At 45.6% G+C, this 27,079-nt stretch overlaps 1 protein-coding gene across 1 annotated transcript in view; it reads left to right on the top strand.

The window, feature by feature from the left end:
- Positions 1 to 27,079, top strand: part of LOC139260133 (ankyrin repeat domain-containing protein 31-like) — a 294,522-nt gene that overhangs the window by 158,286 nt on the left and 109,157 nt on the right. Inside the window, exons 13-15 of the mRNA XM_070876378.1 lie at positions 6,459 to 6,538; positions 16,422 to 18,279; positions 25,387 to 25,569. Of these exons, the coding sequence (XP_070732479.1) occupies positions 6,459 to 6,538; positions 16,422 to 18,279; positions 25,387 to 25,569 (2,121 nt within the window). The remainder of the gene's footprint in view (positions 1 to 6,458; positions 6,539 to 16,421; positions 18,280 to 25,386; positions 25,570 to 27,079) is intronic.

The raw sequence follows: 27,079 nt of genomic DNA, 5'->3' as shown, positions 1-27,079 counted from the left end.
GTAGCATTGCTGGTTAAAGAGGAAATTAACACAATAGTAAGGAAGTACATTAACTTGGATGATGTGGAATCTGTATGGGTGGAGCTGCTGAATACCAAAAGGCAGAAAACGCTAGTGGAAGTTGTGTACAGATCACTAAACAGTAGTAGTGAGATTGGGGACAGCATCAAACAAGAAATTAGGGACGCAAGCAATAAGGGTACAGCAGTTATCGTGGGCGACTTTAATCTACATATAAATTGGGCTAACCAAACTGGTAGCAATACGGTGGAGGAGGATTTCCTGGAGTGTATTAGGGATAGTTTTCCAGACCAATATGTTGAAGAATCAACTCGAGGGCTGGCCATTCTAGACTGGGTGATGTGTAATGAGAAAGGACTAATTAGCAATCTTATTGTGCGAAGCCCTTTGGGAAAGAGTGAGCATAATATGGTAGAATTCTTTATTAAGATGGAGAGTGACACAGTTAATTCAGAGTCTAGGGTCCTGAATTTAAGGAAAGGTAACTTCGATGGTATGAGATGTGAATTGGCTAGAATAGACTGGCGAATGATACTTAAAGGGTTGACGGTGGATAGACAATGGCAAACATTTAAAGATCACATGAATGAACCTCAACTATTGTACATCCCAGTCTGGAGTAAAAATAAAACGGGGAATGTGGCTCAACTGTGGCTAACAAGAGAAATTAAGGATAGTGTTAAATCCAAGGAAGAGGCATATAAATTGGCCAGACAAAGTAGCACACCTGAGGACTGGGAGAAATTTAGAATTCAGCAGAGGAGGACAAAGAGTTTAATTAGGAGGGGGAAAATAGAGTAAGAGAGGAAGCTTGCTGCGAACACAAAAACTGACTGCAATAGCTTTTATAGATATATGAAGAGAAAAAGATCAGTGAAGTCAAACGTAGGTCCCTTGCAGTCAGAATCGGGTGAATTTATAATGGGGAACAAAGAAATGGCAGACCAATTGAACAAATACTTTGGTTCCATCTTCACGAAGAAAGACACAAATAACCTTCCGGAAATACTAAGGGACAGAGGGTCAAGGGAGAAGGAGGAACTAAAGGAAATCCTTATTAGTCAGGAAATTGTGTTAGGGAAATTGATGGGATTGAAGGCCGATAAATCCCCAGGGCCTGATAGTCTGCATCCCAGGGTACTTAAGAAAGTGGCCCCAGAAATAGTGGATGCATTGGTGATCATTTTCCAACAGTCTATCGACTCTGGATGAATTCCTATGGACTAGAGGGTAGCAAATGTAACACCACTTTTTAAGAAAGGAGGGAGAGAGAAACGGGTAATTATCGACCGGTTAGCCTGACATCAGTAGTGGGGAAAATGTTGGAATCAATTATTAAAGATGAAATAGCAGCACATTTGGAAAGCAGTGACAGGATCTGTCCAAGTCAGCATGGATTTATGAAAGGGAAATCATGCTTGACAAATCTTCTGGAATTTTTTGAGGATGTAACTAGTAGAGTGGATAAGGGAGAACCAGTGGATGTGGTGTATTTGGATTTTCAAAAGGCTTTTGACAAGGTCCCACACGAGAGATTGGTGTGCAAAATTAAAGCACATGGTATTGGGGGTAATGTATTGACGTGGATAGCGAACTGGTTGGCAGACAGGAAACAGAGAGTCGGATAAACGGGTCAATTTCAGAATGACAAGCAGTGACTAGAGGGGTGCCACAGGGCTCAGTGCTGGGACCCCAGCTATTTACAATATACATCAATGATTTAGATGAAGAAATTGAGTGTAATATCTCTAAGTTTGCAGATGACACTAAGCTGGGTGGCATTGTGAGCTGCGAGGAGGATGGCAAGAGGCTGCAGGGTGACTTGGACAGGTTAGGTGAGTGGGCAAATACATGGCAAATGCAGTATAATGTGGATAAATGTGAGGTTATCCACTTTGGTGGCAAGAACACGAAGGCAGAATATTATCTGAATAGTGGCAGATTAGGAAAAGGGGAGGTGCATCGAGACCTGGGTGTCATGGTACATCAGTCATTGAAAGTGGGCATGCAGGTACAGCAGGCGGTGAAGAAGGCAAATGGCATGTTGGCCTTCATAGCTAGGGGATTTGAGTATAGAGCAGGGAGGTCTTACTGCAGTTGTACAGGGCCTTGGTGAAGCCTCACCTGGAATATTGTGTTCAGTTTTGGTCTCCTAATCTGAGGAAGGACGTTCTTGTTATTGAGGTAGTGCAGCGAAGGTTCACCAGACTGATTCCCGGGATGGCAGGACTGACATATGAGGAGAGACTGAATCAACTGGGCCTGTATTCACTGGAGTTGAGAAGAATGAGAGGGGATCTCATAGAAACATATAAAATACTGACGGGACTGGACAGGTTAGATGCAGGAAGAATGTTCCACGGCAAGTACTGTAAACAAGATGGCGTCGTTTTCGGGCAGAGCTGCTTATACGAAACCTGCCGCTGCTCAGAGCCCGCCAACTGGTTCGATCCAGAGTTCACCCTGTTGGTGTTGTGGGGGCAATCATCGGCCTCATCAGTGTCGGTTTCGACAATACTCATGCAATGGATGTTCGAAAGTGGAGCATCTTCACAGGATGTGTCCACAACGGAGCAAGCATAGTGCGGCTCACCACGTGGTTGATGAGGACCAGTTCAGTGATGGCCCAGATACGCAACCCGAGGAGGAAGTGAATGGACTGTATTCGTTAATGTGAAGCTGAATGGCGTGCCTGTATCAATGGAGCTGGACACGGGTGTGAGCCAGTCGATAATGAGCCATAGGACATTCGACAAGTTGTGGGACACCAAGCTGAGTCCAGTCAATGCCAGATTGCGTACTTACACTAAGGAACTCATACCGGTGCTCGGCAGTGCAGCAGTCGAGGTGCCATATGACGGTGTGGTTCACGAGCTACCATTGTAGTTCACGATCGTCCCAGGTAATGGTCCAACGCTGTTCGGCAGGAATTGGCTCGAGAAAATCAAGCTGAACTGGAATGATGTCAAGATGTTGTCCTCGGTGGATGATGCTTCGTGAAAAAGTTTCCTTCTTTGTTTGAACCGGGCATTGGTAATTTTACGGGAGACAAGGTGCAAATTCACCTGGACTCCAATGCAAGGCCTGTCTATCACAAAGCTCGGTCTGTTTCGTACACGATGAGGGAGAAGGTTGAAATTGAGCTTGACAGACTCCAACGTGAAGGGGTCAAATCACCAGTCAAGTTTAACGAGTGGGCCAGTCCTATTGTTCCTGTGTTGAAGAGTGATGGCACTGTCACAATTTGTGGAGACTACAAGGTTACGATTAACCGATTTTCGAAACGGGATCAATACCCGTTACCGAGAGCTGATGACCTGTTCGCCATGCTAGCTGGTGGAAAGTCGTTCACTAAACTGGATCTGACGTCAGCCTATATGACCCAGGAGCTTGTCGACACTGTCAAGCTGATTCTGTCCACACACACACACACTAACTAACAGAACTAACTCACACTAACTAACTAACTAACAGAAACCAGAGAGTCGGGATAAATGGACCATTTTCCGGTTAGCAAACAGTAACTAGTGAGGTATCACAGGGATCGGTGCTGGGGCCTCAACTATTTACAATCTATATTAATGATTTGGATGAAGGGACTGAGTAATGTAACCAAGTTTGCTGATGATACAAAAATGGATGGGAAAGCAAGTTGTGAGGAGGACACAAAAAATCTGCAAAGGGATAGAGACAGGCTAAGTGAATGGGCAAAAGTTTGGCAGATGGAATATAATATGGGAAAGTGTGAGGTTATCCACTTGAGCAAAAAAAATAAAAAATAAAATTATTATTTAAATGGAGAGAGATTACAAAATGCTGCAGTACAGAGGGACCTGGGGGTTCTTGTGCATGAAACACAAAAAGTTAGTATGCAGGTACAGCAAGTAATCAGGAAGGCAAATGGAATGTTGACGTTTATTGCAAGGGGAATGGAGTATAAAAGCAGGGAAGTCCTGCTACAACTGTACAGGATATTGGTGAGGCCACACCTAGAGTACTGCGTACAGTTTTGGTCTCCTTATTTAAGGAGGGATATACTTGCATTGGAGGCAGTTCAGAGAAGGTTCACTAGGTTGATTCCTGAGATGAAGGGGTTGACTTATGAAGAAAGGTTGAGCAGATTGAGCCTGTGCTCAATTGAGTTCAGAAGAATGAGAGGTGATTGTGGTGTATGTAGGCACCTTTAGTAATGACTCCACGAGGCAGGGTATAATACTTAAACTGGGTAGACCTGTAGTCCTTTATTTGCAGCTCCTGAGTGACGACAACAAGCTGTGAGTTCTCTTTTATACTAAGTTACCTGCCGTGTGCAGGCAACCCCCAAGTCTCCAGCAGCAGCACCTCTGGTGTACCGGTAAGGTGTGTACAGTATAAGGGTACATTCAGTGTGGCATAACAGTGTTACAGAAATCACACAGTAAACAGGCATGCATACACAACAGTGATCTTATTGAAACATAAGATAATGAGCGGGCTCCCCAAGGTAAATGCAGAGGATATTTCCCCTCGTGGGGGAATCTAGAATTAGGGGGCATAGTCTCAGAATACGGAGTCGTCCATTTAAAACTGAGATGAGGAGGAATTTCTTCTCTTAGAGGGTTGTAAATCTGTGGAATTCTCTGCCCCAGAGAGCTGTGGAGGCTGGGCCATTGAATATATTTAAGGCGGAGATAGCCAGATTTTTGAATGATAAGGGAGTAAAGGATTATGGGGAGCGGGCAGGGAAGTGGAGCTGAGCCCAAGATCAGATCTTATTGAATGGCGGAGCAGGCTCGAGGGGCCAAATGGCCTACTCCTGCTCCTATTTCTTATGTTCTAATAAATTTACTTGAACAGGAGTCGCTAGATAGTGAGATTTCCCCTTCCCTTATTCAAGCTCAGTCATGCCAATTGTTGCAAATCTACGCCTTCCTCAACTGAGATTGAACCTGCGATCTTTTGTGCTCTAGCATGTATCAGCTACCACTGAACCACTGGCGAATACTGCCACTAGCTGTTTTAATATAGGCCTTTTTTAAAGAAGGGCCCAAACCACTGACTAAGCTACTCTTATCATCATCATCATAGGCAGTCCCTCGGAATCGAGGAAGACTTGCTTGCACTCTAAAAACGAGTCCTTAGGTGGCTGAGCAGTCCAATATGAAACCACAGTCCCTGTCACAGGTGGGACAGACGGTCGTTGAGGGAAAGGGTGGATGGGACTGGTTTGCCGAACGCTCCTTCCGCTGCCTGCGCTTGATTTCTGCATGCTCTCAGCAATGAGACTCGAGGTGCTCAGCGCCCTCCCAGATGCACTTTCTCCACTTCAGGCGGTCTTTGGTCGGGGACTCCCAGGTGTCAGCGGGGATGTTGCACTTTATCAGAGAGGCTTTGAGGGTGTCCTTGTAACGTTTCCTCTGCCCACCTTTGGCTCATTTGCTGTGAGGGAGTTCCGAATAAAGTGCTTGCTTTGGGAGTGTTGTGTCTTGCATGCGAACAATGTGGCCTGCAAGTGTGGTCAGTGCTTCAATGCTGGGGATGTTGGCCTGATCGAGGACGCTAACGTTGGTGCGTCTATCCTCCCAGGAAGTTTGCAGGACCTTGCGGAGACATCGTTGGTGGTATTTCTCCAGCGGTTTGAGGTGTCTACTGTACATGGTCCATGTCATCAAGATCCACGGCATGACCCTGGACAACGTGGGCTATTTCCCATACCTCGGGAGCTTCTTAACAACAAGAGCAGACATTCAACACCGCCTCCAGTGCAGCCTTTGGCCGCCTGAGGAAAAGAGTGTTTGAAGACCAGGCTCTCAAATGTGCCACCAAGCGCATGGTCTACAGGACTGTAGTAAGCTACTCTCACTGTTATGTTGTAACATAATTGTTAAAAGCTGCGGGAGATTCTGGTTTAAATTGTAAAGTAAGTCTTGATCCAAAGCTCAATCTTCCTATTACCTAGCAGAAAAACTTGAAGCTTGGATTGGAACCAGACTTCAGTTTATAATAGATATGATAGTGCTCTCTTTGCTAACAATGGTGCTTATTATAATCAATAATTTGGTTCTGACTGTGGGGTTTTTCTGTTGTTTAGTGTGCTATTGCTATAGTCTCTTGCCACTGCATTATGCGGCCAATTCTGGTTTAAAAGAGATTGTGGCATATTTTGCTGTCCCTGTCCCTGAGTGTATTGGATCACCTGAGCACAAAAGAAATAGCATAACTTTGGGAGGAAGGATTGTCAAGGACCCTGCCTGATTTTCTGTCCATCTGTGATCCTCCCCACTCAACTTTTCTCTGTTCACTGCACCCAGGCAATCCAAAAACCAGGCGCAGGAAGAGGAAAATCTGCTTTACTGTAATTGATGCACTTCATAGTTGAAATAGATTTGATTACTGTGCCATAATTAAAACAGATGCTGCAGGGGAGGAACCTTATCTAGTTTTATTTGTTATTGTAGCTGGTGTCAAGGTTGGTGGTAACAGCCGCATTGCAAGAAGGACAGATTTAAAAAATACGGTGGTCAATAAGAAGTCTGAGGTAAGCATGAACTAATTTTGCAGAATCTAGGAAACGTAGTTGAAGAGGGAAAATTGTGATAGATTCAGAATAATTGTTGGACAATTTTCACCATGAACTCCTGATAAAAGGTGCATCACTGGTAATTTTTTAATATTCCCTCTGTTCTATGCAACCTTACTTTAAAATACATTGGGAGGAAAATTGCGGTCGGAGGCTTTTTGGGAATTTTTAAAATGTGTTTTAATAGGATTAAAAATAAACTTACCTCAATGGACAGGATTTTTAACATAAAAATGAATGATTAAATTTAATTTTTGTATGTTTTAAAACTGTTACGCTGGTAAAAGTAAGCTATATGCACTGCAGCTAATCTTTGTCACAAGGCAAGTGGTACAATCATTAATATCCAGTGGCCCTGTTGCAAGTGTACATGCACTGACATTGCGTATGGGCAGGATAAGGCTTGGCTGTGAAAACTCCACATTTGAATAGCCAGAAAACTCCACATTTGAATAGCCAGAATAGACTTACACAACCACTGGGGCATGGATCTTGAGGGCTACCAAAACCATGGAACTGTAACCTGACTTGGAGAGAAAAGAAGAAAAGGAGAACACAAAATGTTGAAAATTACTTCGTACAGACCCGTCGAGGCCGGAATTTTTGGCCCACAACATGTAATTAAATGTCTTACATGAAATGTGTCCATAGTGCATCACACTATTAAAATGCACACCATTCTTTTCTGACTGGCTCAAATAACCTGTATCTGTGAGGTTAGCCATGTTACTCATATATTGCCAAGTAAGAAAAGCTAGCAATCAGGGACCGGCAAGCCCACAAAATCAACCAATCAAATGTCTCAAACAATCATTTTTTAACTTGTTTTAGTGGCCATATTGCTTTTTCTGCTAGCAAGCTATAAAAACAGATTAAAAACGGCCATTTATACTGTTTTTCTGGTGGTTTCGCCAAAGTTATGAAAGGCGATCGGTGGGGAATGGCACAGAAATTCTCATTGTCCTCCTGTTCATTATTGTATTTGGTCAGGAGGTAGTTAAGTCCTTGTTCTTACTTCTCCTTCTCCTCTTCCTCTTCCTCCATCTCATCATCTTCCTCCACCTTTACCTCTCCCCCCGCCTTCCCCCCCCACCCCCCCGCCCTCCCACCACCACCATTGCTGGATCAGTAGGAGTAGAGGGTAGACATTTAGAATAAATGAGCCTTGGGGATAAGGAGACAGAGAAGTGGGTGAAAGGTTTAGTCTGTGTGGTGCTTCATAGAGATATAAGGTATCAGTGTAGGTGTTCTGTCACTAACCTGGTACTGACAATATGCTGCCAACCTTGCCATCTCCCATGGCAAGAGCAGAGAACATAGCACAGTGGTTATGTTACTAGAATATTAATCCAGAGGCCTGGACTAATAATCACACCTTGGTAGTTTGAGAATTTGAATTCAGTCAACTTGGGGTCAAATAGGACACCGAGGTTGCAAAAGCTGGCTTTAACCTGAGACAGTAGCCGGGGAGGGGATTGGAATTTGTGGCAAGGGTATAGAATTTGTGACAGCGGCTGAAGGTGCTGGCTTTGGCCTTCCCACGTTTAACTGGAAGAAATTGCGACTCATCCAAGACATCTAAGACACAGAAAAAGAGAAACATAGAAACTTAGAAAATAGGTGCAGCAGTAGGCCATTCGGCACGTCAAGCCTGCACCACCATTCAATAAGATCATGGCTGATCATTCACCTCAATACCCCTTTCCTGCTTTCTCTCCATACCCTTGATCCCTTTAGCTGTAAGGGCCATATCTAACTCCCTCTTGAATATATCCAATGAACTGGCATCAACAACTCTGTGCGGTAGGGAATTCCACAGGTTAACAACTCTCTGAGTGAAGAAGTTTCTCCTCATCTCAGTCCTAAATGGCTTGCCCCTTATCCTTAGACTGTGTCCCCTGGTTCTGGACTTCCCCAACATCGGGAACATTCTTCCTGCATCTAACCTGTCCAGTCCCGTCAGAATTTTATGTTTCTATGAGATCCCCTCTCATCCTTTTAAACTCCAGTGAATACACGATCAGTCGATCCAGTCTCTCCTCATATGTCAGTCCAGCCATCCCGGGAATCAGTCTGGTGAACCTTCGCTGCACTCCCTCAATAGCAAGAACGTCCTTCCTCAGATTAGGAGACCAAAACTGAACACAATATTCTAGATGAGACGTCACCAAGGCCCTGTACAACTGCAGTAAGACCTCCCTGCTCCTATACTCAAATCCTCTAGCTATGAAGGCCAACATACCATTTGCCTTCTTCACCGCCTGCTGTACCTGCATGCCAACTTTCAATGACTGATGTACCATGACATCCAGGTCTCGTTGCACCTCCCCTTTTCCTAATCTACTGCCATTCAGATAATATTCTGCCTTCGTGTTTTTGCCCCCAAAGTGGATAATCACACATTTATCCACATTATACTGCATCTGCCATGCATTTTCCCACTCACCTAACCTGTCCAAGTCACCCTGCAGCCTCTTAGCGTTCTCCTCACAGCTTACACCGCCACCCAGGTTAGTGTCATCTACAAACTTGGAGATATTGGCCCCAAGTTTCCACATGATTTGCTCCTGATTTTTAGGAGCACCTGGTGTAGAACGGAGTATCTTAGAAATCGGAAAATGACATCATTTAGTTTGCTCCAGTTCTAGTCAGTTAGAACAGTTTCACTTCGGAACAGAATTTTTTTTTCAAAAGGGGGAGTGTCCGGCCACTTACGCCTGTTTTCAAAGTTTCGTCAGTGAAAACTTACTCCAAACTAACTTAGAATGGAGTAAGTGAAGATTTTTGTACGCTCGAAAAAACCTTGTCTACACTTTAGAAAATCAGGCGTAGGTTACAAATCAGGCATAGGGAATGGGGGGGGGGGGTTTAAAGGGAAGTTTACAAACATTAAACACTTCAGTTTTACAAATAAAGTGCCATCATCAATAATAAATGATAAATACATCAATAAATCAACCAATAAATCAATCAAAAAAAATTAATAAGAAATAATTTTTTTTTTAAATCAATAAATAAAACATTTTCTACTTACCGACTGCAGCACCGGGAGCCCTCCAACAGCGTGCTGGGATGCCCCCCCCCCCCCCCAGTGTGTCTCTGTCAGTGTCTCTATCTCTCTGTCTGTGTGTCTCTCATTCTCTGTCTGTCAGTGTCTGTGTTTCTGACAGCAAGGGGAGGGGGAGGAGGGGGCGAGAGGGAGAGAGGGGGGAGCAGAGGGAGGGAAGGGGGAGAAGGGGGAGGGATGGGGGAGAAGGGGGAGGGGGAGAAGGGGGAGGGGGGAGAAGGGGATAAAGGGGAGAAGGGGGGGAAAGGAGATGGGGGAGGGGAAGGAGATTGGGGGGGGAAAGGAGATGGGGGGGGGGGGGGAGGCTGAATGGGCCGGGCCCGGCTGGGCCCGAGACTTCGGGCAGGGCCCATCCCCAGCACCAGATTTACAGGTAGGTGGCGTTGGGTCGGGTCGGGGGGGTGGTGGGAGGGAGATCGGTTCGGTTCGGTTCGGGTCGGGGGGAGGGAGGGAGAGGGAGGTCAGGTTGGGGGGAGAGAGGGAGAGGGAGGTCAGGTCGGGGGGAGGGAGGTCAGGTCGGATCCAGTCCGGGGGGGGGGGCGGTGGTGGGGGGCGGGAGTCGGGTCCGGTCCGGTACGGTCCGGGGGCAGTGGGGGGGGGGGAAGCGGGAGTCGGGTCGGGAGGAAGCAGGAGTTGGCCATGGGAGGAGCCTTATTCACGCAGCCCCAGTGAGGCCATTCGGCCAGGGCTAGGGGCTGCGTGCTTCGGGCCCCTCCCACACAGTTTCGGGCGCCTGGAGCTACTGCACTTGCAGAGGTCCCGGCACTGTTTTCAGCGCAGGGACCTGGCTCCGCCCCCTACAGTTCCTGCTGCGCCGCGCCGAGGGCCAGAGGACCTGCAGGGAGGTGGAGGATCTGGAGGTTTTTTTTAGGCGCACTTTGTGGCGTGAAAAACGGGCGTCCAGGTCGGGACTGTGCCGTTCTAGGCGCGGCTCGAAACTTGGGCCCATTACACTCAATTCCTTTATCTAAATCATTAATGTATATTGTGAATAGCTGGGGTCCCAGCACTGAGCCCTGCGGCACCCCACTAGTTACTGCCTGCCATTCTGAAAAGGACCCGTTTATCCCGACTCCGCTTCCTGTCTGCCAACCAGTTCTCTATCCACATCAGTACATTACCCCCAATACCATGTGCTTTAATATTGCACACCAATCTCTTGCGTGGGACTTTGTCAAAAGCCTTTTGAAAGTCCAAATACACCACATCCACTGGTTCTCCTTTGTCCACTCTACTAGTTACATCCACAAAAAATACCAGATTTGTCAAGCATGATTTCACTTTCATAAATCCATGCTGACTTGGACCGATCCTGTCACTGCTTTCCAAATGCGCTGCTATTTCATCTTTAATAATTGATTCCAACATTTTCCCCACTACTGATGTCAGGCTAACTGGTCTATAATTACCCGTTTTCTCTCTCCCTCCTTTTTTAAAAACTGGTGTTACATTAGCTACCCTCCAGTCCATAGGAGCTGATCCAGAGTCGATAGACTGTTGGAAAATGATCACCAGACTATCAGGCCCCGGGGATTTATCAGCCTTCAATCCCATCAATTTCCCCAACAGAATTTCCCGCCTAAAAAGGATATCCTTCAGTTCCTCCTTCTCACTAGGCCCTCGGTCCCCTAGTACTTCCGGAAGGTTATTTGTGTCTTCCTTCGTGAAGACAAAACCAAAGTATTTGTTCAACTGGTCTGCCATTTCTTTGTTCCCCATTATAAATTCACCTGAATCTGACTGCAAGGGACCTATGTTTGTATTCATGAATCTTTTCTCCTCACATATCTGTAGAAGCTTTTGCAGTCAGTTTTTATGTTCCCAGCAAACTTCCTCTCATACTCTATTTTCCCGCTCCTAATTAAACCCTTTATCCTCCTCTGCTGAATTCTAAATTTCTCCCAGTCCTCAGGTTTGCTGCTTTTTCTGGCCAATTTATATGCCTCTTCCTTGGATTTAACACTATCCTTAATTTCCCTTGTTAGCCACGGTTGAGCCACATTCCCCGTTTTATTTTTACTCCAGACAGGGATGTACAATTGTTGAAGTTCATCCATGTGATCTTTAAATGTTTGCCATTGCCTATCCACCTTCAACCCTTTAAATATCGTTTGCCAGTCTATTCTAGCCAATTCACGTCTCATACCATCAAAGTTACCTTTCCTTAAGTTCAGGACTCTAGTCTCTGAATAAACTGTGTCACTCTCCATTTTAATAAAGAATTCTACCATATTATGGTCACTCTTCCCCAAGATTGCTAATTAGTCCTTTCTCATTACACATCACGCAGTCTAGGATGGCCAGCCCTCTAGTTGGTTCCTCGACACATTGGTCTAGAAAACCATCCCTAATACACTCCAGGAAACCCTCCTCCACTGTATTGCTACCAGTTTGGTTAGCCCAATCTATATGTAGATTAAAGTCGCCCATGATAACTGCTGTACCTTTACTGCACACATCCCTAATTTCATGTTTGATGCTGTCCCCAACCTCACTACTACTGTTTGGTGGTCTGTACCCAACTCCCACTAACATTTTCTGCCCTTTGGTATTCCGCAGCTCCACCCATACAGATTCCACATCATCCAAGCTAATGTCCTTCCTTACTGTTGTGTTAATTTCCTCTTTAACCAGCAACGCTACCCCACCTCCTATTCCCTTCTGTCTATCCTTCATGAATGTTGAATACCCCTGGATGTTGAGTTCCCAGCCTTGGTCACCCTGGAGCCATGTCTCCGTGATGCCAATTATATCATAATCATGAATTGCTGCCTGTGCAGTTAATTCGTCCACTTTATTACGAATACTCCTCGCATTGAAGCACAGAGCCTTCAGGCTTGTCTTTTTAACACACTTTGCCCCTTTAGAATTTTGCTATAATGTGGCCCTTTTATATTTTTGCCGTAATGTGGCCCTTTTAGACTTTTGCCTTGGGTTTCTCTGCCCTCCACTTTTACTTTTCTTCTCTTCTATCTTTTGTTTCTGCCCCCATTCTACTTCCCTCTGTCTTCCTGCATAGACTCCCATCCCCCTGCCATATTAGTTTAACCCCTCCCCAACAGCACTAGCAAACACTCCCCTGAGGACATTGGTTCCGGTCCTGCCCAGGTGCAGACCATCCGGTTTGTACTGGTCCCACCCCTGGAGAGGTACAGCTGAGTGTCGTCAGCGTACATGTGGAATCTGACACCAAATACATTTTATTTCATTAATTAAGGAGGAGTAACTTTAAAAAAAAAACTAGTCTTAGCACAATTCATTGAAAACTTGAGACCCAAATTTGCATGGGCCTGAATGACACATTCCTGGAGGAAAACTGTTTGGAGTGCATCGTAATGTCCTACATTTAGTCTGGTACTTGAATACCTGTACTCTGGATTCCGATGTAAGTATGGAGTTTCTGTGCGGCTTGTTTGGAATGACACATCTATCCATCAAAAACATCGTCCTGACATAACATGGTACTTTGTGAGAGGGAATTCCCAGGCCAACAATTTTGTCAACTTGGTCTCGCTGGAATATTGGTGGCCAATATGCTCAGATGAATGAGGCGTAGCAGCCGCTGCAGTGGTAGAAGTAAGGCCCACATGAGGATTCAAGCCTATGTCTTGGCCTGAACCCCTAGATCGTTCTGGAGCAGCGTGGCAGTGCAGTATTTTCTGGGCCTTCTGCTATTGCATGCACCTTAGATCTATCCACAGTGATGCAGGGCACACCATTGAAATGCTAATGAGGGAACTTCACCCTGAAAGTCTAATATGATCAGGGGTGAAATTTCCCAGCAATGTACAATGCAGCAGTTGTGCCAAGATGTCCGACCCCTAAATCTTTTGTCCCTGATTTGAATTTGTTTAATGTATTTTAAACATTAGGTAAGTGTTTGAGTTTTTCATCCCCACTCTATAACTTTTTTTCAGTTTTCCTTTTTTTTATTCATTCATGGGATGTGGGCGGCGCTGGAAAGGCCAGCTTTTATTGCCCATCCCTAATTGCCCTTGAGAAAGTGGTGGTGAGCTGCCTTCTTGAACCACTGCAGTTTGTGAGGTGAAAGGTATTCCCACAGTGATATTAGCCAGGGAATTCCAGGAATTTGACCCAGCGACAATGAAGGAATGGCAATATATGTCAAAGTCAGAATGGTGTGTGACTTAGAAGGAACTTGCAGTTAGTGGTGTTGCCATGCGCCCGCTGCTCTTGCCCTTCCAGGTGGTAGAGGTCGTGGGTTTGGGAGGTGCTGTCAAAGAAGCCTTGGTGGGTTGCTGCAGTGCATCTTATAGTCGGTACACACTATAGTCATGGTGTGCCGGTAGTGGAGGGAGCGAATGTTTAAGGTGATAGATAGGGATGCCAATCAAGCGGGCTGCTTTGTCCTGCTTCTTGAGTATTGTTGGAGCTGCACTCATCCAGGAGAGTGTAAAGTATTCCATCACACTTCTGACTTGTGCATTGTAGATGGTGGAAAGACTTTGGGGAGTCAGGAGGTGAGTCACTTGCCACAGAATACCCAGCCTCTAACCTGCTCTTGTAGCCGCAGTATTTATGTGGCTCGTCCAATTAAGTTTTTGGTCAACGTTGACATCCCAGAATGCTAATGGTGGAGGATTTGGCAATGACAATGCCGTTAAATGTCAAGGGGTTGTGGCTAGACACTCTCTTGTTGGGGAAGTTCATTGCCTGACACTTGCGTGGTGTGAATGTTACTTGCCACTTATCAGCCCAAATCTGAATTTTGTCCAGGTCTTGCTGCATGCGGCCACAGGCTGCTCCATTATCTGAGGAATTGCGAATGGAACTGAACACTTTGCAATCATCAGCGAACCCTCTGCTGGAGGGAATGTCATTGATGAAGATGGTTGGGCCTAAGACTGAGATGATAGGCCTCCAGCAACCACAACCATCTTCCTTATGCTAAGTCTGACTTCAGCCAGTGGAGAGGTTTCCACTGATGCCCATTTAGTTCAGTTTTACTAGGGCTCCTTGTTGCCATACAGGGTCAAATGCTGCCTTGATGTCAAGGGCAGTCACTCTCATCTCACCTCTGCAATTCAGCACTTTTGTGTATGTTTGGGCCAAGGATGTAATGAGGTCTGGAACCGAGTGGCCCTGGCGGAGCATTAATGAGCAGGTTATTGGAGCATAAGTGCCGCTTGATAGCATTGTCGACAACACCTTCCAACATTTAGCTGATGATTGAGAGTAGACTGATGGGGCGGTAATTGGCCGGATTGGATTTGTCCTGTTTTTGTGGACAGGACATACCTGGGCAGTTTTCCACATTGTCATGTAGATGTCAGTCCTGTAGCTGTACTGGAACAGCTTGGATAGAGGCCCAGCTAGTTCTGGTGCACAACTCTTAAGCACAGCAGCTGGGATGTTGTCGGGGCTCATAGCCTTTGCTGTATCCAGTTCATTCAGCCGTTTCTTAATATCATGTGGAGTGAATCGAATTGGCTGAAGACTGGCTTCTGTGATGGTGGGGACATTGGGGCCAAGTTTGAACTGTTCATTAGAACGGCGCACTTCCGAGACTTGCGTTAAGTTTTTAGAATTAAAAGTGCGCCTAAAAAGTACCTCGCTATTCTGAACTGTCTGCAGGCCTCCATTCCAGTCGGCGCAGTGCAGTTTGAGCTGCGGGGGGCGGAGCTATCGTCGTGCTGTGTCTACACAGTCAGCATGGGGGCGGGGCTAGGGCCCAGCGTGTCTGTGAGTGCCGGCAGCGTTGCACATGCGCGTTGATGCGTGCACGCATGCGCAATGGCGCATAAACATTGGCAATCGGCCATCTTTAAACGGCCGAAGATATGCTGCTGCGTGATTTTCTTTGCTGCTGGGTGAACGATTTCCAGCCCCTGGCCGAATGGATAGGTGCTGCGTGCTGCAGTAGGTGAGGTAGGGACTTTTATTTTTGTATTTATTGATTGATTTTTTATTTTTTTACTTGTTTATTTTTTATTTATTGATTTATTGATTGATTGATTGATTTATCATTTATTATTGATGATGGTTCTTTATTTTTAAAAGTGAAAGTGTTTAGTGCTCTCTCTTCCCTGCCTCCCCCCGCCCAACCCCCCCCCCCCCCCATCTCTGGCTAGCTAGGCTGATTTCATAACTCTACACAAGGTTTTTCCTGACGTACAAAAGTGGACACTTACTCCGTTCTAATTTAGTTTTTTAGTTTGGAATAACATTTCGCAGTTCAAACTTGCAAAACAGGCAGAAGTGGCTGGACACGACCCCTTTTGAAAAAAAAAACCTGAACTAAAACTAAACTAAACTAACTCACTGAAACTGGAGCAAACTAAATGTAGAGAATTGCAATTTCTAGGATACTCCAAAAAAATCTAGTTGCTCCAAAAAAAAGGAGCAAATCTAGTTGAAACTTGGGCCCTTTAGGAGGAGGCCAAGATGGATCATCCACTCGGCCCTTCTGGCTGAAGATGGTTGCACATGCTTCAACCTTGTCTTTTGCACTCGCGTGCTGGGCTCCGTCATCATTGAGGATGGGGATGTTCATGAAGCCTCTTCCTCACGTTAGTTGTTTGATTGTCCACCACCATTCATGACTGGATGTGACAGGACTGCAGGGCTTTAATCTGATCTGTTAATTGTGGGATCACTGAGCTCTTTTACCTTCCTGCTCAGTGTACACTGTTTGCTACCACTCTGTGAAGTGCTTTGTCTTTCTGTCCATAAGGAACTGTACAGAAATGTGAAAAGCTGCTACACCTATTATTAAAGTTAATTTTGTTTACTTTCTGCTGCATGCAATTCTAGGTTTGCAGGAATTCTAAAAGGGATGCCCTGAGCAGTAATAATTTTAACACACTATCCCTTAAGAGAAAAACAGAAAGCACGCATCAAACAAAAAGTGATGTACAGCCTAATAAAAAGACTCAAAATGCAGCAACCACCCACAATACAACTGAAAATCAGGCCAAGATTGTAAATGTGGGACAGCCTCAGAGAAGGCCTACTACTCGTTGCATGGTGAAATCACAGATCCAGTTTGCTGATCATTCAGAGCATCAGATCACACAATGTTATCCTTTTAACAGTAAACCTCAAACTGCAGACAAAGTTGAAATTCAGACCAAAGCTGCCTCTATAACTATGAAAGCGACTGAGACTAAGCCTACCAGTTGCAATTTTAGCTCTCAGATTGTTGTAGCTCAGACATCAGAGAGACGACCCACAAGAATCAGAAATTCAACCTGTGGATTTTTTGACCAAGCTGAGAACAGTCCAGCTACATCCAAACAACCCAGTACTGAAGCTTCCCAGCAAAATATACCAACACTTAAACACTGTGCTGCTCAGAGCCAAACTAGCATGATAGCTACTCTAAGCTGTCAAGAAAGGATTGTGAGACTCACAGCAAATCAATTAACTACTCCAAATGCAGAAGTTAAGTTGACTAACAAATTTTGTACAGAGAACGTATTAAAAAATATGAGAAACAAATCTAATGTCAATGATACAACAAATGGTAAATTAGATGCGGTAGAAACGTTGAATGCAAGCAACAGTAGTGAACAATTTGCACAGTTGAAAAACTATCCAAAACGCTCACAACAGTCACCAAATATGCAAGCCAGTGATGATTTTATGATCAAAAAGCTCACTTGTAATATAAACGTGGAAATGACTCCGAAAACTCACGATCAAAGAGGCACAGGAAACAGTATTAATGAAAACACCATCAATAATACAACTTTACCGCAAAACAAAAAAAAAACTTTGCCTGATCTTGTTAACTCCACAGAAGCTAATAAATCTACCGAGCACATTCCAAGCACTGAATATAGTAGTGCCTCTGAACTCACTATAACGGGTGAGGTGTTCCAAAAAGGTGAAATTAGGCAGCATGAACCCACCAAGAACAAAATCCTAGAAGAGAGTTCTGATCGTACTGTGGAAGCTTTTGTTGTCTCAGAACACAGATGTAGTCACCCAGTGATTTCTGAACATGAATCTGGACAGAAGCCACTTGCGCCTCTGACCTCAGAACATATTTCCTCACAGCAAGAAGCCAATTATGCTGCAGCATCCGATTCTGAAAGACTTGACATTGCGATCATAGAATATAAATCCAGTAACTATGTGGCCTCTACTGGAGACTCGAGTGAGGCAGTGATACTAGAACCAGTGACCCCAGGAGCAAAACCCAAAGGAACCCTGACTGTGAATGATCAATCTAATAGCAACGCGCCCACTTGTGGTACAGTCTCAGGTCACAGTTTTAATGCTGTTACTACAATATTACATTCAGAACCTCAAACCTGTATGGATGAAGCTAATGCCACTACAGCTGGACTATCTCTTAATAATTTAAATGTTGCAGACCATTTGTCCATGCCAATTAACATGGAAACAGGTAAACATGTAAATGTGCATGAAGCCAGAGAAAATATCAAAGACAGCAATGCAAATAACAAATGCAGAGGACCAGCGCAAGGCACCAGTAAAAATGGGCCTGCGCATGCAATGCAAACAGGCGACAATGATAATAAAAGGAATACATTGCAAAATACTGAGGGAATGAGCAATGTACATTCTACAGAAGTAAATACAAATGTAACTGAAAACAAGAAAGAAAAGAGATCCAGCAGACAACGAACCACCAAAATTTCAGGTATTTACTAAAGATATGTAACTTTTGTTGCAATGCAAAGTAAACTTGCTTTTAAAAGTTGCCGTGTAAATGTTTAATCCCATAACTAAATTATGTTCTCCGGAATTGTATTCTGCAGTGAGACACTACACCTGCACTCTGCTCCATCACTGTTCAAAGTGTTAGGAAGGCTGCTCCAATTGGAGTGTACCATGATCAAGTGTGACAGTGACACAGCCGCCTGATTGTCAGGGGCCTACACCAACAAGTACTACTTTGGGCAGTTAATTCTATTATGTCTGTAATGTACCTATGAATGACTCCACGAGGCAATGTGTTGTACTCAAATTGTAGTGATCTTGGTCCTTTATTCGTAACTCCAGAGTGAGGCAGTCGCATGGTGGCTATCCTTTTAAACAGCCCCTGTCACCAGGTCTCCACCAGTTGCACCCTCTAGTGGTGCCAGCATAGTATATACACAGTGTAAACCTTATTGATAGTACACAAGTAAACAAGTCTCCATCTTATGCAACTATACAGTGACTACACAGAGAGTATATCTATAGTTTGCATATATAACAACATCAACAAATGGTGAAAATCCCCTTTCTCTTCTCACTTCATTACTGTAGGATTTGTGAGATCTAACCTCAATTTGTCCATTTTCATCTCCAATCACCCACCTTCATCTACTGTTTTTCACTGAAGCCCAAACCTCTTTCTCACTCTTAAAATTTCTACTCCAACATCTGATCCAAAGAAACATGTATGTTTCTATATTCAGTCTAATGTTCCTACTGCTTCTCTTGAAGTGCCTGAGTTTGATTTACTATATCTAGAACTCATCATCATAGGCAATCCCTTGAAATCGAGGAAGAATTGATTCCACTCTAAAAGTGAGTTCTCAGGTGGCTGTACAGCCCGATGCGGGAATTACAGTCTCTAATAGGTGGGACCGACAGTGGTTGAAGGAAAGAGTGGGTGGGGAGCCTGGTTTGCCACACGCTCCTTCAGCTGTCTGCACTTGGTTTCTGCATGCTCTGAGGTATCTGCTGTATATAGTCCACATCTCTGAGCCATATAGGAGGGCAGGTATCACCACTGCCCTGTAGACCATAAGCTTGGTGCCAGATTTGAGGTCCTCATCTTCAAACACTCATCAGGCGACCAAAGGCTGTGCTGGCACACTGAAGGCAATGTTGGACCTCATCGTCGATGTCTGCCCTTGCTGATAGTAGGCTCCCGAGGTATGGAAAATGATCCACCTCAAAGCGTTGGTGAAGTACCACCAGTGCTGCCTCCGCAAGATCCTGCAAATCCACTAGGATTAGCCCTTGCTGTTAGGAGGTATGGAAAATGGTCCACGTTGTCCAAGGTCGAGCCGTGGATTTTGATGATCGGGGGACAGTGCTATGTGACAGGTTGGTGGAGGACCATCTTCACCCGAGACCATCTGAGGCCCTCTCTCGCCCAATCTCTCACCACCACCTAAACTAGGTGCCTGTGAAGCCTACCAGCCGATCCCCAGGTCAGGATGTCAGGAAGAAACTATGGCCGCTCACGGATCTCTCAGGTTTGAACTCGGTGTCCCTTCAGCCCACCTGAAACCGGCGACTCGGCGTCCCTATCTAGAACTACCTCTCCCTCACCTCAATAGGTTGATCTGCTGTCCCTTTTACTCTTCTAACTTTGATAGCTCAGAATTGTGCTTGATGGTCTGTGAAGGTGCCCTTGTTACAGGCATGACAAAGTCCCAATCCTACCCTAATAAGTATGGGCTCAATTTTCCCCAGTGATTTGTGCTGTTTTTTTGGCCTAAATTTAAAAATCCAAGTTTCCTCAAAATTTGTGCGCCAGCGTAACTCAATTATTTGACGATTTCTTTTTAGGTTAGTTTTTTTTTGTGTCATAACCTGATGTCTACACCAGTTTTTCACAATTATGCAAGTTTGGCCAATTTACATTTCTCCAAGCACAATGAATGTGACCACTCCCAAAAAACCTTCTGGGCACTGAAGGAAAACCAGCACACATTCAAAAATCGGCACAGAAAGAAGCCATTGTTTTTTGGTGAAGTTTTGAAGGGAATCAAGAACACATAAATATGCATAATCAAGCTTAAATTTTTAAAACTTAAAACGCAGGAAATGGAAGTTTAATGGAATTCTTTAAGTTTTGATTTTAAAAAAACTGACAAGCCACCACCGAACGTCTCCAAACCGGGTTTGAGGGTCGGAGCGTCGGTCTTCAGAATGGGTCCCTCGCCCGGACACAGGGACTCGGAGTTCGGCGTGAAATTAAGCCTGGGGGGTTGGTGGAGGGTGGGGGCTGTGGAAGGCGAACGGAAGGCATGAGAAGCCTTACACTATGCATCAAAACTGAGATGAGGAGGAATTTCTTCTCTCAGATGGTTGTAAATCTGTGGAATTCTCTGCCCCAGAGAGCTGTGGAGGCAGGGTCATTGAATAAGGCGGAGTTGGACAGATTTTTAAGCGATAAGGGAAATGGAGCTGAATCCATGATCAGATCAGTCATGATCTTATTAAATGGCGGAGCAGGCTTGAGGGGCCAAGTGTCCTACTCCTGCTCCTATGTCTTATGTTATTATCAAATGAAACCCGGAGAGTGGCGGGGGGGTGGGGGTCCCGATCATTGCGCCTGCTCAGACCTGGATGTGGTCCATACTAGGACATTGACCTTGGGGAGAGAGAGGACAAAGAACCTTGTCCTGCCTGCCGTTGTGAGCTCCATGCAAAGGTACAATTTAATCATGGGGGCAATACTAACAACGCCATACCTTGTGCAAGCCTTCTGCATGATGGTGCTGTGGAGGAGACAATTGATTCGACATCATCGCATGAGCAACCTCAGAGCACGTAGGGTGATGGGCAGGAGGCCTTACCCACGTCGGGTATATTGAGACAGGCGTTCGTACCTGCACCTGAGTGATGCAGACTGTGTCAGAAGGCTGCATTTCTACAAAGAAGTTGTAACTGAGATCTGTGAGTTAGTAAAAGCAGACCTGCAACCTAGAAGCATCAGGAGGACTGCTTTGTCAGTTGAAGTGAAAGTTACAGCTGCACTTACATTCTATGCACCTAGATCATTCCAGGCCACAACTGGGGATATGTGCGCCATTTCTCAACATGCAACACACATCTGCATTCGGCAGGTGACTGCTGCACTATATGCCTGGAGAAATGACTACATAAAGCTCCCCATGACTGCCCAGGCAATGCATGAAAGGGCTGTGGGCTTCTCCAGAATTGCTGGCTTCCCAGAGGTACAGGGCTGTATTGATTGTACCCACATCGCCTTGCGAGCACCTTTAGAGGATCCGAGATGTACAAGAACAGAAAAGGCTTCCACTCAGTTAATGTTCAGCTCGTGTGTGACGACATCATGTTAGTTGATGCAAGACACCCTAGGAGCACCTGTGATGCGTTCATCCTATGCGAGAATGCTACATCTGCCATGTTTTAGCAGTAGCCAGAAGGGCAGAGCTAGCTACTGGGAGACAAAGGGTAGGCCTTGCCACCTGGCTCATGACAGCCCTACGATGGAAGCTGACCGGGAATGCAACATGTCGCACATTACGACGTGCAGCATAATAGAGAGGACCATTGGCATCTTGGAACAGCGTTTCCGATACCTGGACCATTCTGGAGGCTACTTGCAATACTCCCCTGAGATTGTCGGTCAGTTCACTGTTGTATGCTGCATGCTGTATAACTTAGCCATCATGAGGCAGCAGCAGCTGGTAGTAGAAGACCCACCTGAGGTGAGAGTGGCTGATGACGAGGAGGAGGAGGAGGAGGAGGACGAGGAAGCCATACCTGAACCCGGAGCACTAAGGCGGAGGACGGCAGGCCGTCGTGCCCCATTAGCGATTGCTCGAGCCTTGCACCAGCAGCTCATCTGTGAACACTTTGCCGACTGAGGGCTCAGCGGCAACTATTCCAAATGGACCATGTTTACTGTTTGGACCTGTTCCGTAATGTTGTGTTGTGTTAATGGAATAAATGATGGAAATGATTCTTGTTTACTTCAAAAAGTTGTGTTAATAATGGAACAAATAATAGAAATGATTCAGTTATAATTTAAAATATATTTTATTCAAAAGTTTAACAAACATTTGTTTGCACTTAATTGTAATAAAAATATTCCTGTATCAAACTTTAAAGTTTTCAGTAAAGATCACTTACAGACTTTAAGATCACTTAAAAACTTTAAGATCACTTATAAACGTTTAAACTTGTAAGTTTACATAACTTACAAAAACTTTTAATTTGAGAACAGTTGCAACAGTAACAATAATAATAACAACAACAACAGCAGCAGCAAAGAAAGGCTGCACCCATCTCTCCTCCACCTTATTCTAAGACCGCCTGCTGCGCTTGGTCTTGGTGACTCCACCCCTGCCCGCAGGCGGTGGCGCAGCATTTCTCGGGTTGGTACCAAGCTTATTCTTTCGAACATCTCGGGTAATGCGCACTTCTTGATGGGGTGGGGAGGGGGTGGGGTGGGGGGCAGGCGGTAATGTGGAAGGCCCGGCTTGTGCCTCTTTAGAGGCTGGTCTGGGGATTGGAATGAGAGTGGCAGTTGATTCTGTCAATCGGCGCGAATCTGGGCGTGTACCTTTATTGCAGCAGCTAACTCCGACATTCCCTCCCTCCTGTTCACTGACAGTGTTTCAACTACCTGCAACATTCCCTCCCTCATGTTCGCCGACTGTGTGTCAGCTACCTGTGACATGCCCTTCCTCATGTGCACCGACATTGTCTTCTCTGCCTGAGACATTCCCTCCCTCATGTTCCCGGACAGTGTTCCCATTTTTCTTCAGAGTGTTGTTACTTCTCCCGACAGTCCCGATACCTCATCACCCACCCCACTGATGGTGTCCAGGAGTGATTGGGTAAGGTCGGTGCTCTCCCCACTCATTGCCATCATCTGAACCACATCTGTTACATCCTGCACCTCAGAAGAGCACTATCGAGCTCTCCTTCCCCTCCTCACCCTGGGTGTGGCTCGCTGCATCCCACTGGGATCCGCAGCCTCGGACAGTGGTGCCCTGGGTGTGGCTTGCTGCACCCCCTGGAATCCCCAGCCTTGGACGATGGGAAACCATGGAATGTCCCACCAACACTCATACCACTCAGGGAAGGGGCTGGCACCTCAATAGGCGGCATCTGCACCTCCTCCAGAGTGTGTACATCAGTGGGGACTTCATCCCCTCCCCCTCACCCCCATGCTCTTGGTCTGGAAGGTGGGATTGGAAGATGTTCTCTTCAGGCTCGTCCGCACCTGAATCTTCCACTGCATCGGCTTCAGCCTCGTCAGGGTTGCCCTCAAGTTCTGTAAAATATAACAGAACAGAGAAATGGTTAGCAGCAAAGGAGGGGGCAGGGTGACATGAGTAGGCTCACACAGCGCAGGCAACAGGCTGATTTGAAGGACCACGATGAATGATAGCACATTGCATCAACCGAAACGTAATTGACAGAGCCATCCTCATGAACCAAAGCATGGCTAGTCCACGCAGTACTTAACATTTAGCAAAGCCAGACTGTGGAATTTGCAGGACTTACCTTCTCCCTTGAATGTGGGCCCAGCTTGTGCAGTGGTGGTTGCTTTTCTTCAGGCAGGACCCATCAAAGCAGCGATCCTGTCTTCCAAGGGTGTCAGTGGGTGCAGATTTGCTGAGTCTCCTCCTGTTCGAGTTCTTTCTCGTTTGTTGTGTGCCACCTTGCTCTGCAAAGATGAAAATACAACTTTTTAGAGAGGGTGTCTTTCTGCTGGATGGGACATATACAGCTGGTCGCATTTACATTTGCAATTCCATTGAATAAATGAAAATATTACTTGCATCATCATCATCATAGGCAGTCCCTCGAAACGAGGATGACATGCTTCTACGCCAAAAAAGGATGAGTTTTTAGGTGTTTCAATGAAGGACCTAATATTCCAGGTCCTGAACTACATCCTGAATGGTGGAATATGCCTGTGCGTGGATTTTTTTAACGTGTAGTGGCCGTTGCACACCAGCCACCATACGTGCTTGACAGAGCTAGGTCTTGGTTCAGTGGCAAGGGTTATCCAAGACGACTGGAGACCTGTTCCGCTGCACGGACCTAGTGCACACACATATTGCAGTGTGGGCTGGCCCGTGCTGCCCCTGGCACCGAACTCACGCCTCTCCTGGGCCCCGATCACATCCCTCCACAATCTCTCGCCGCTCCTGCTGTATCTGCCCACGCTCCAACCACCGACCTGGACCTTGATGACGTCACTCTTCGCTGCCGTTGCCCTCCAACACCAGCTCGCGCTGCTCCCTAAAGTGGTCTCCACGCTGCTCCCGGGCCACCGCACCTCCGCTCCTTTTATGGCCCCGACCTGCCACTGGTGTTCTCATGCACCTAACTACTTGACCAAAGTCCTGCCACTTTTTGCACTGGCCTCCAGACCTTGGGGGGTCACCGTTGCGCAGTAATCTTCTGCAGTTGGTTCCAGCGTTTTTTTCATTTCTTTTGGTGGAACTTTTATGTGACCTCTTCTGTTGTCCAGCTCGTGCAATCTGCCCTTAATCACAGTAACTAGTGCCTCCACTTCATCGTGTAAGAATCTCTTGGTCCTTGCGCTGCGTTGCATCTTGTATTGCAGCTCCGATTTTTCCAATGAGAATTAAAGTTCTCACACACAACTGGCTCTTTAAAAGTAGCCAAATGCAGATGGGGAGCTCTACTGGGCATGCGTGCCCATAGCAATCACGTCAAAAATGTCCCTTTTTTCCCGCATGCACAGAAGGGGGGGGGTGCATCGTTTTTTTGGCACAGACATTAGGCTCCACACCCCCCCCCCCCCCCCCGAAGCTAAAGGACAGGCTGTGAGGTGTCAATTTCAAAAAATAGAACAGGGAAATTTGCTACCTTTTTATGGAGTAATTGGGGTCAAGAAAAATAGGCTTAACTCTGGCAATACGCCAGAAAACTGCATTGGGGAAAATTGAGCCCATAATATAAATGCAGTAGAGATTTTTTGCTTCTGACTAACAGGGAACTGAAACAATTTGGCGGACAAAATTTCAGAGTTATGAACAAACTTTTGTTTTCTTGTTTTTAATTGCAACAGGCTCTCCAATATCTAATGTTGTTATACCAACATATTGTTCTGCTATTCCAAAATTAAGTGCTCTAAACAAGAAAAATGGCAAAGGAGAGACTCGTCTGCACCTTGCTGTGATGAAAAGAGACGTATCTTCAGTAAGATCTCTAATTGCAGCTGGAATCCATGTGAACATGAATGATAATGCAGGTTTGTAATAGTGATCGGAGATTTGATAGTTAGGGGAACAGACAGGCATTTCTGTGGCCACAGACGTGACTCCAGGATGGTATGTTGCTTCCCTGGTGCCAGGGTCATGGATGTCACTGAGCGACTGCAGAACATTCTGAGGGGGGAGGGTGAACAGCCGGAGGTCGTGGTCCATAACGGTATCAATTACATAAGTAGAAAGAGGTATGAGGTCCTGCAGGCAGATTTTAGGGAGCTAAGAAAGAGATTAAAAAGCAGGACCTCAAAGGTAGTAATCTCCGGATTATTCCCAGTGCCACGAGCCGGTGAAAATAGAAATAGGAGGATAAAGCAGATGAATGCGTGGCTGGAGAGATGATGCAGGAGGGAGGGCTTTAGGGATATCAGGACCAGTTTTGGGGGAGGTGGGTCCTTTACACGGAGAGGGGGGGGGCGTTGTTAGTGCTGGTGGGGAGGGTTTAAACTAATTTGGCAGGGGGATGGGCACCAGAATGTAGCATTAGAAAGGAGAAGCAAGGCGCACAAAGGATTGGGAGTGAAAGATAGCATTAGAGTAAGAAATAATAGTATTAGGTTGGGTCAGACTAAGAGAGAATACAAGAAGATGTAAGATAGGTTTACAGTGCATGTGTGTGAATGCATGAAGTGTGGTAAATAAGGTTGATGAGCTGACGATGCAAATAGACACATGGGAATATGATGTCGTGGCGATAATGGAGACCTCGCTCAAAAAAGGGCAGGATTGGGCACTAAATATTCCTGGATATAAGGTGTTCGGGAAAGATAGGAAAGGAAAGATAGGAGGTGGGATGGCAGTATTGATTAAGGAGAATATTACAGTGCTGGAGAGAGAGGATGTCCTAGAGGGGTCAAGGACAGAATCTATTTGGTTAGTGTTGAGAAACGATAGTGGTGCTATTACACTTCTAGGTGTATTCTATAGGCTGCCAACTATTGGGAAGGATACAGAGGAGCAAATTTGCAGGGAAATTACAGAGAGATGCAGGAATTATAGAGGAGTGATAATGGGGGACTTCAACTATCCTACTATAGACTGGGATAGTAATAGTGTAAAGGGCAGAGAGGGGGAAGAATTTCTGGAGAATGGATCTGGCCCAGGTAAATGAATCAAAGATTGGCAGGCAAAACTATAATCGAACAATAGGCTGCCTTTAAACAGGAGATGGTTCGAGTACATTCGAGGTACATTCCCACGACAGTGAAAGGTAGGACAACCAAAGCAGAGCTCCCTGAATGATGAAAGAGATAGAGAGTAAGATGAAGCAGAAAAAGGGGTGTATGACAGATGTCAGGCTGAGACTACAAGTGAGAACCAGGCTGAATACAGAAAGTTAAGAGGGGAAGTGAAAAAGGAAATAAGAGGGGCAAAGAGAAAGTATGAGAACAGATTGGCAGCTAACTAAAAGGGAATCCAAAAGTCTTCTATAGGCATATAAATAGTAAACGGGTAGTAAGAGGAGGGTTCGGCCGATTAGGGACCAAAATGGAG

This window comes from Pristiophorus japonicus, chromosome 1 (assembly GCF_044704955.1).
Source record: "Pristiophorus japonicus isolate sPriJap1 chromosome 1, sPriJap1.hap1, whole genome shotgun sequence".
Taxonomy (NCBI): domain Eukaryota; kingdom Metazoa; phylum Chordata; class Chondrichthyes; family Pristiophoridae; genus Pristiophorus; species Pristiophorus japonicus.
This window is presented reverse-complemented; position numbering and strand designations above follow the sequence as displayed.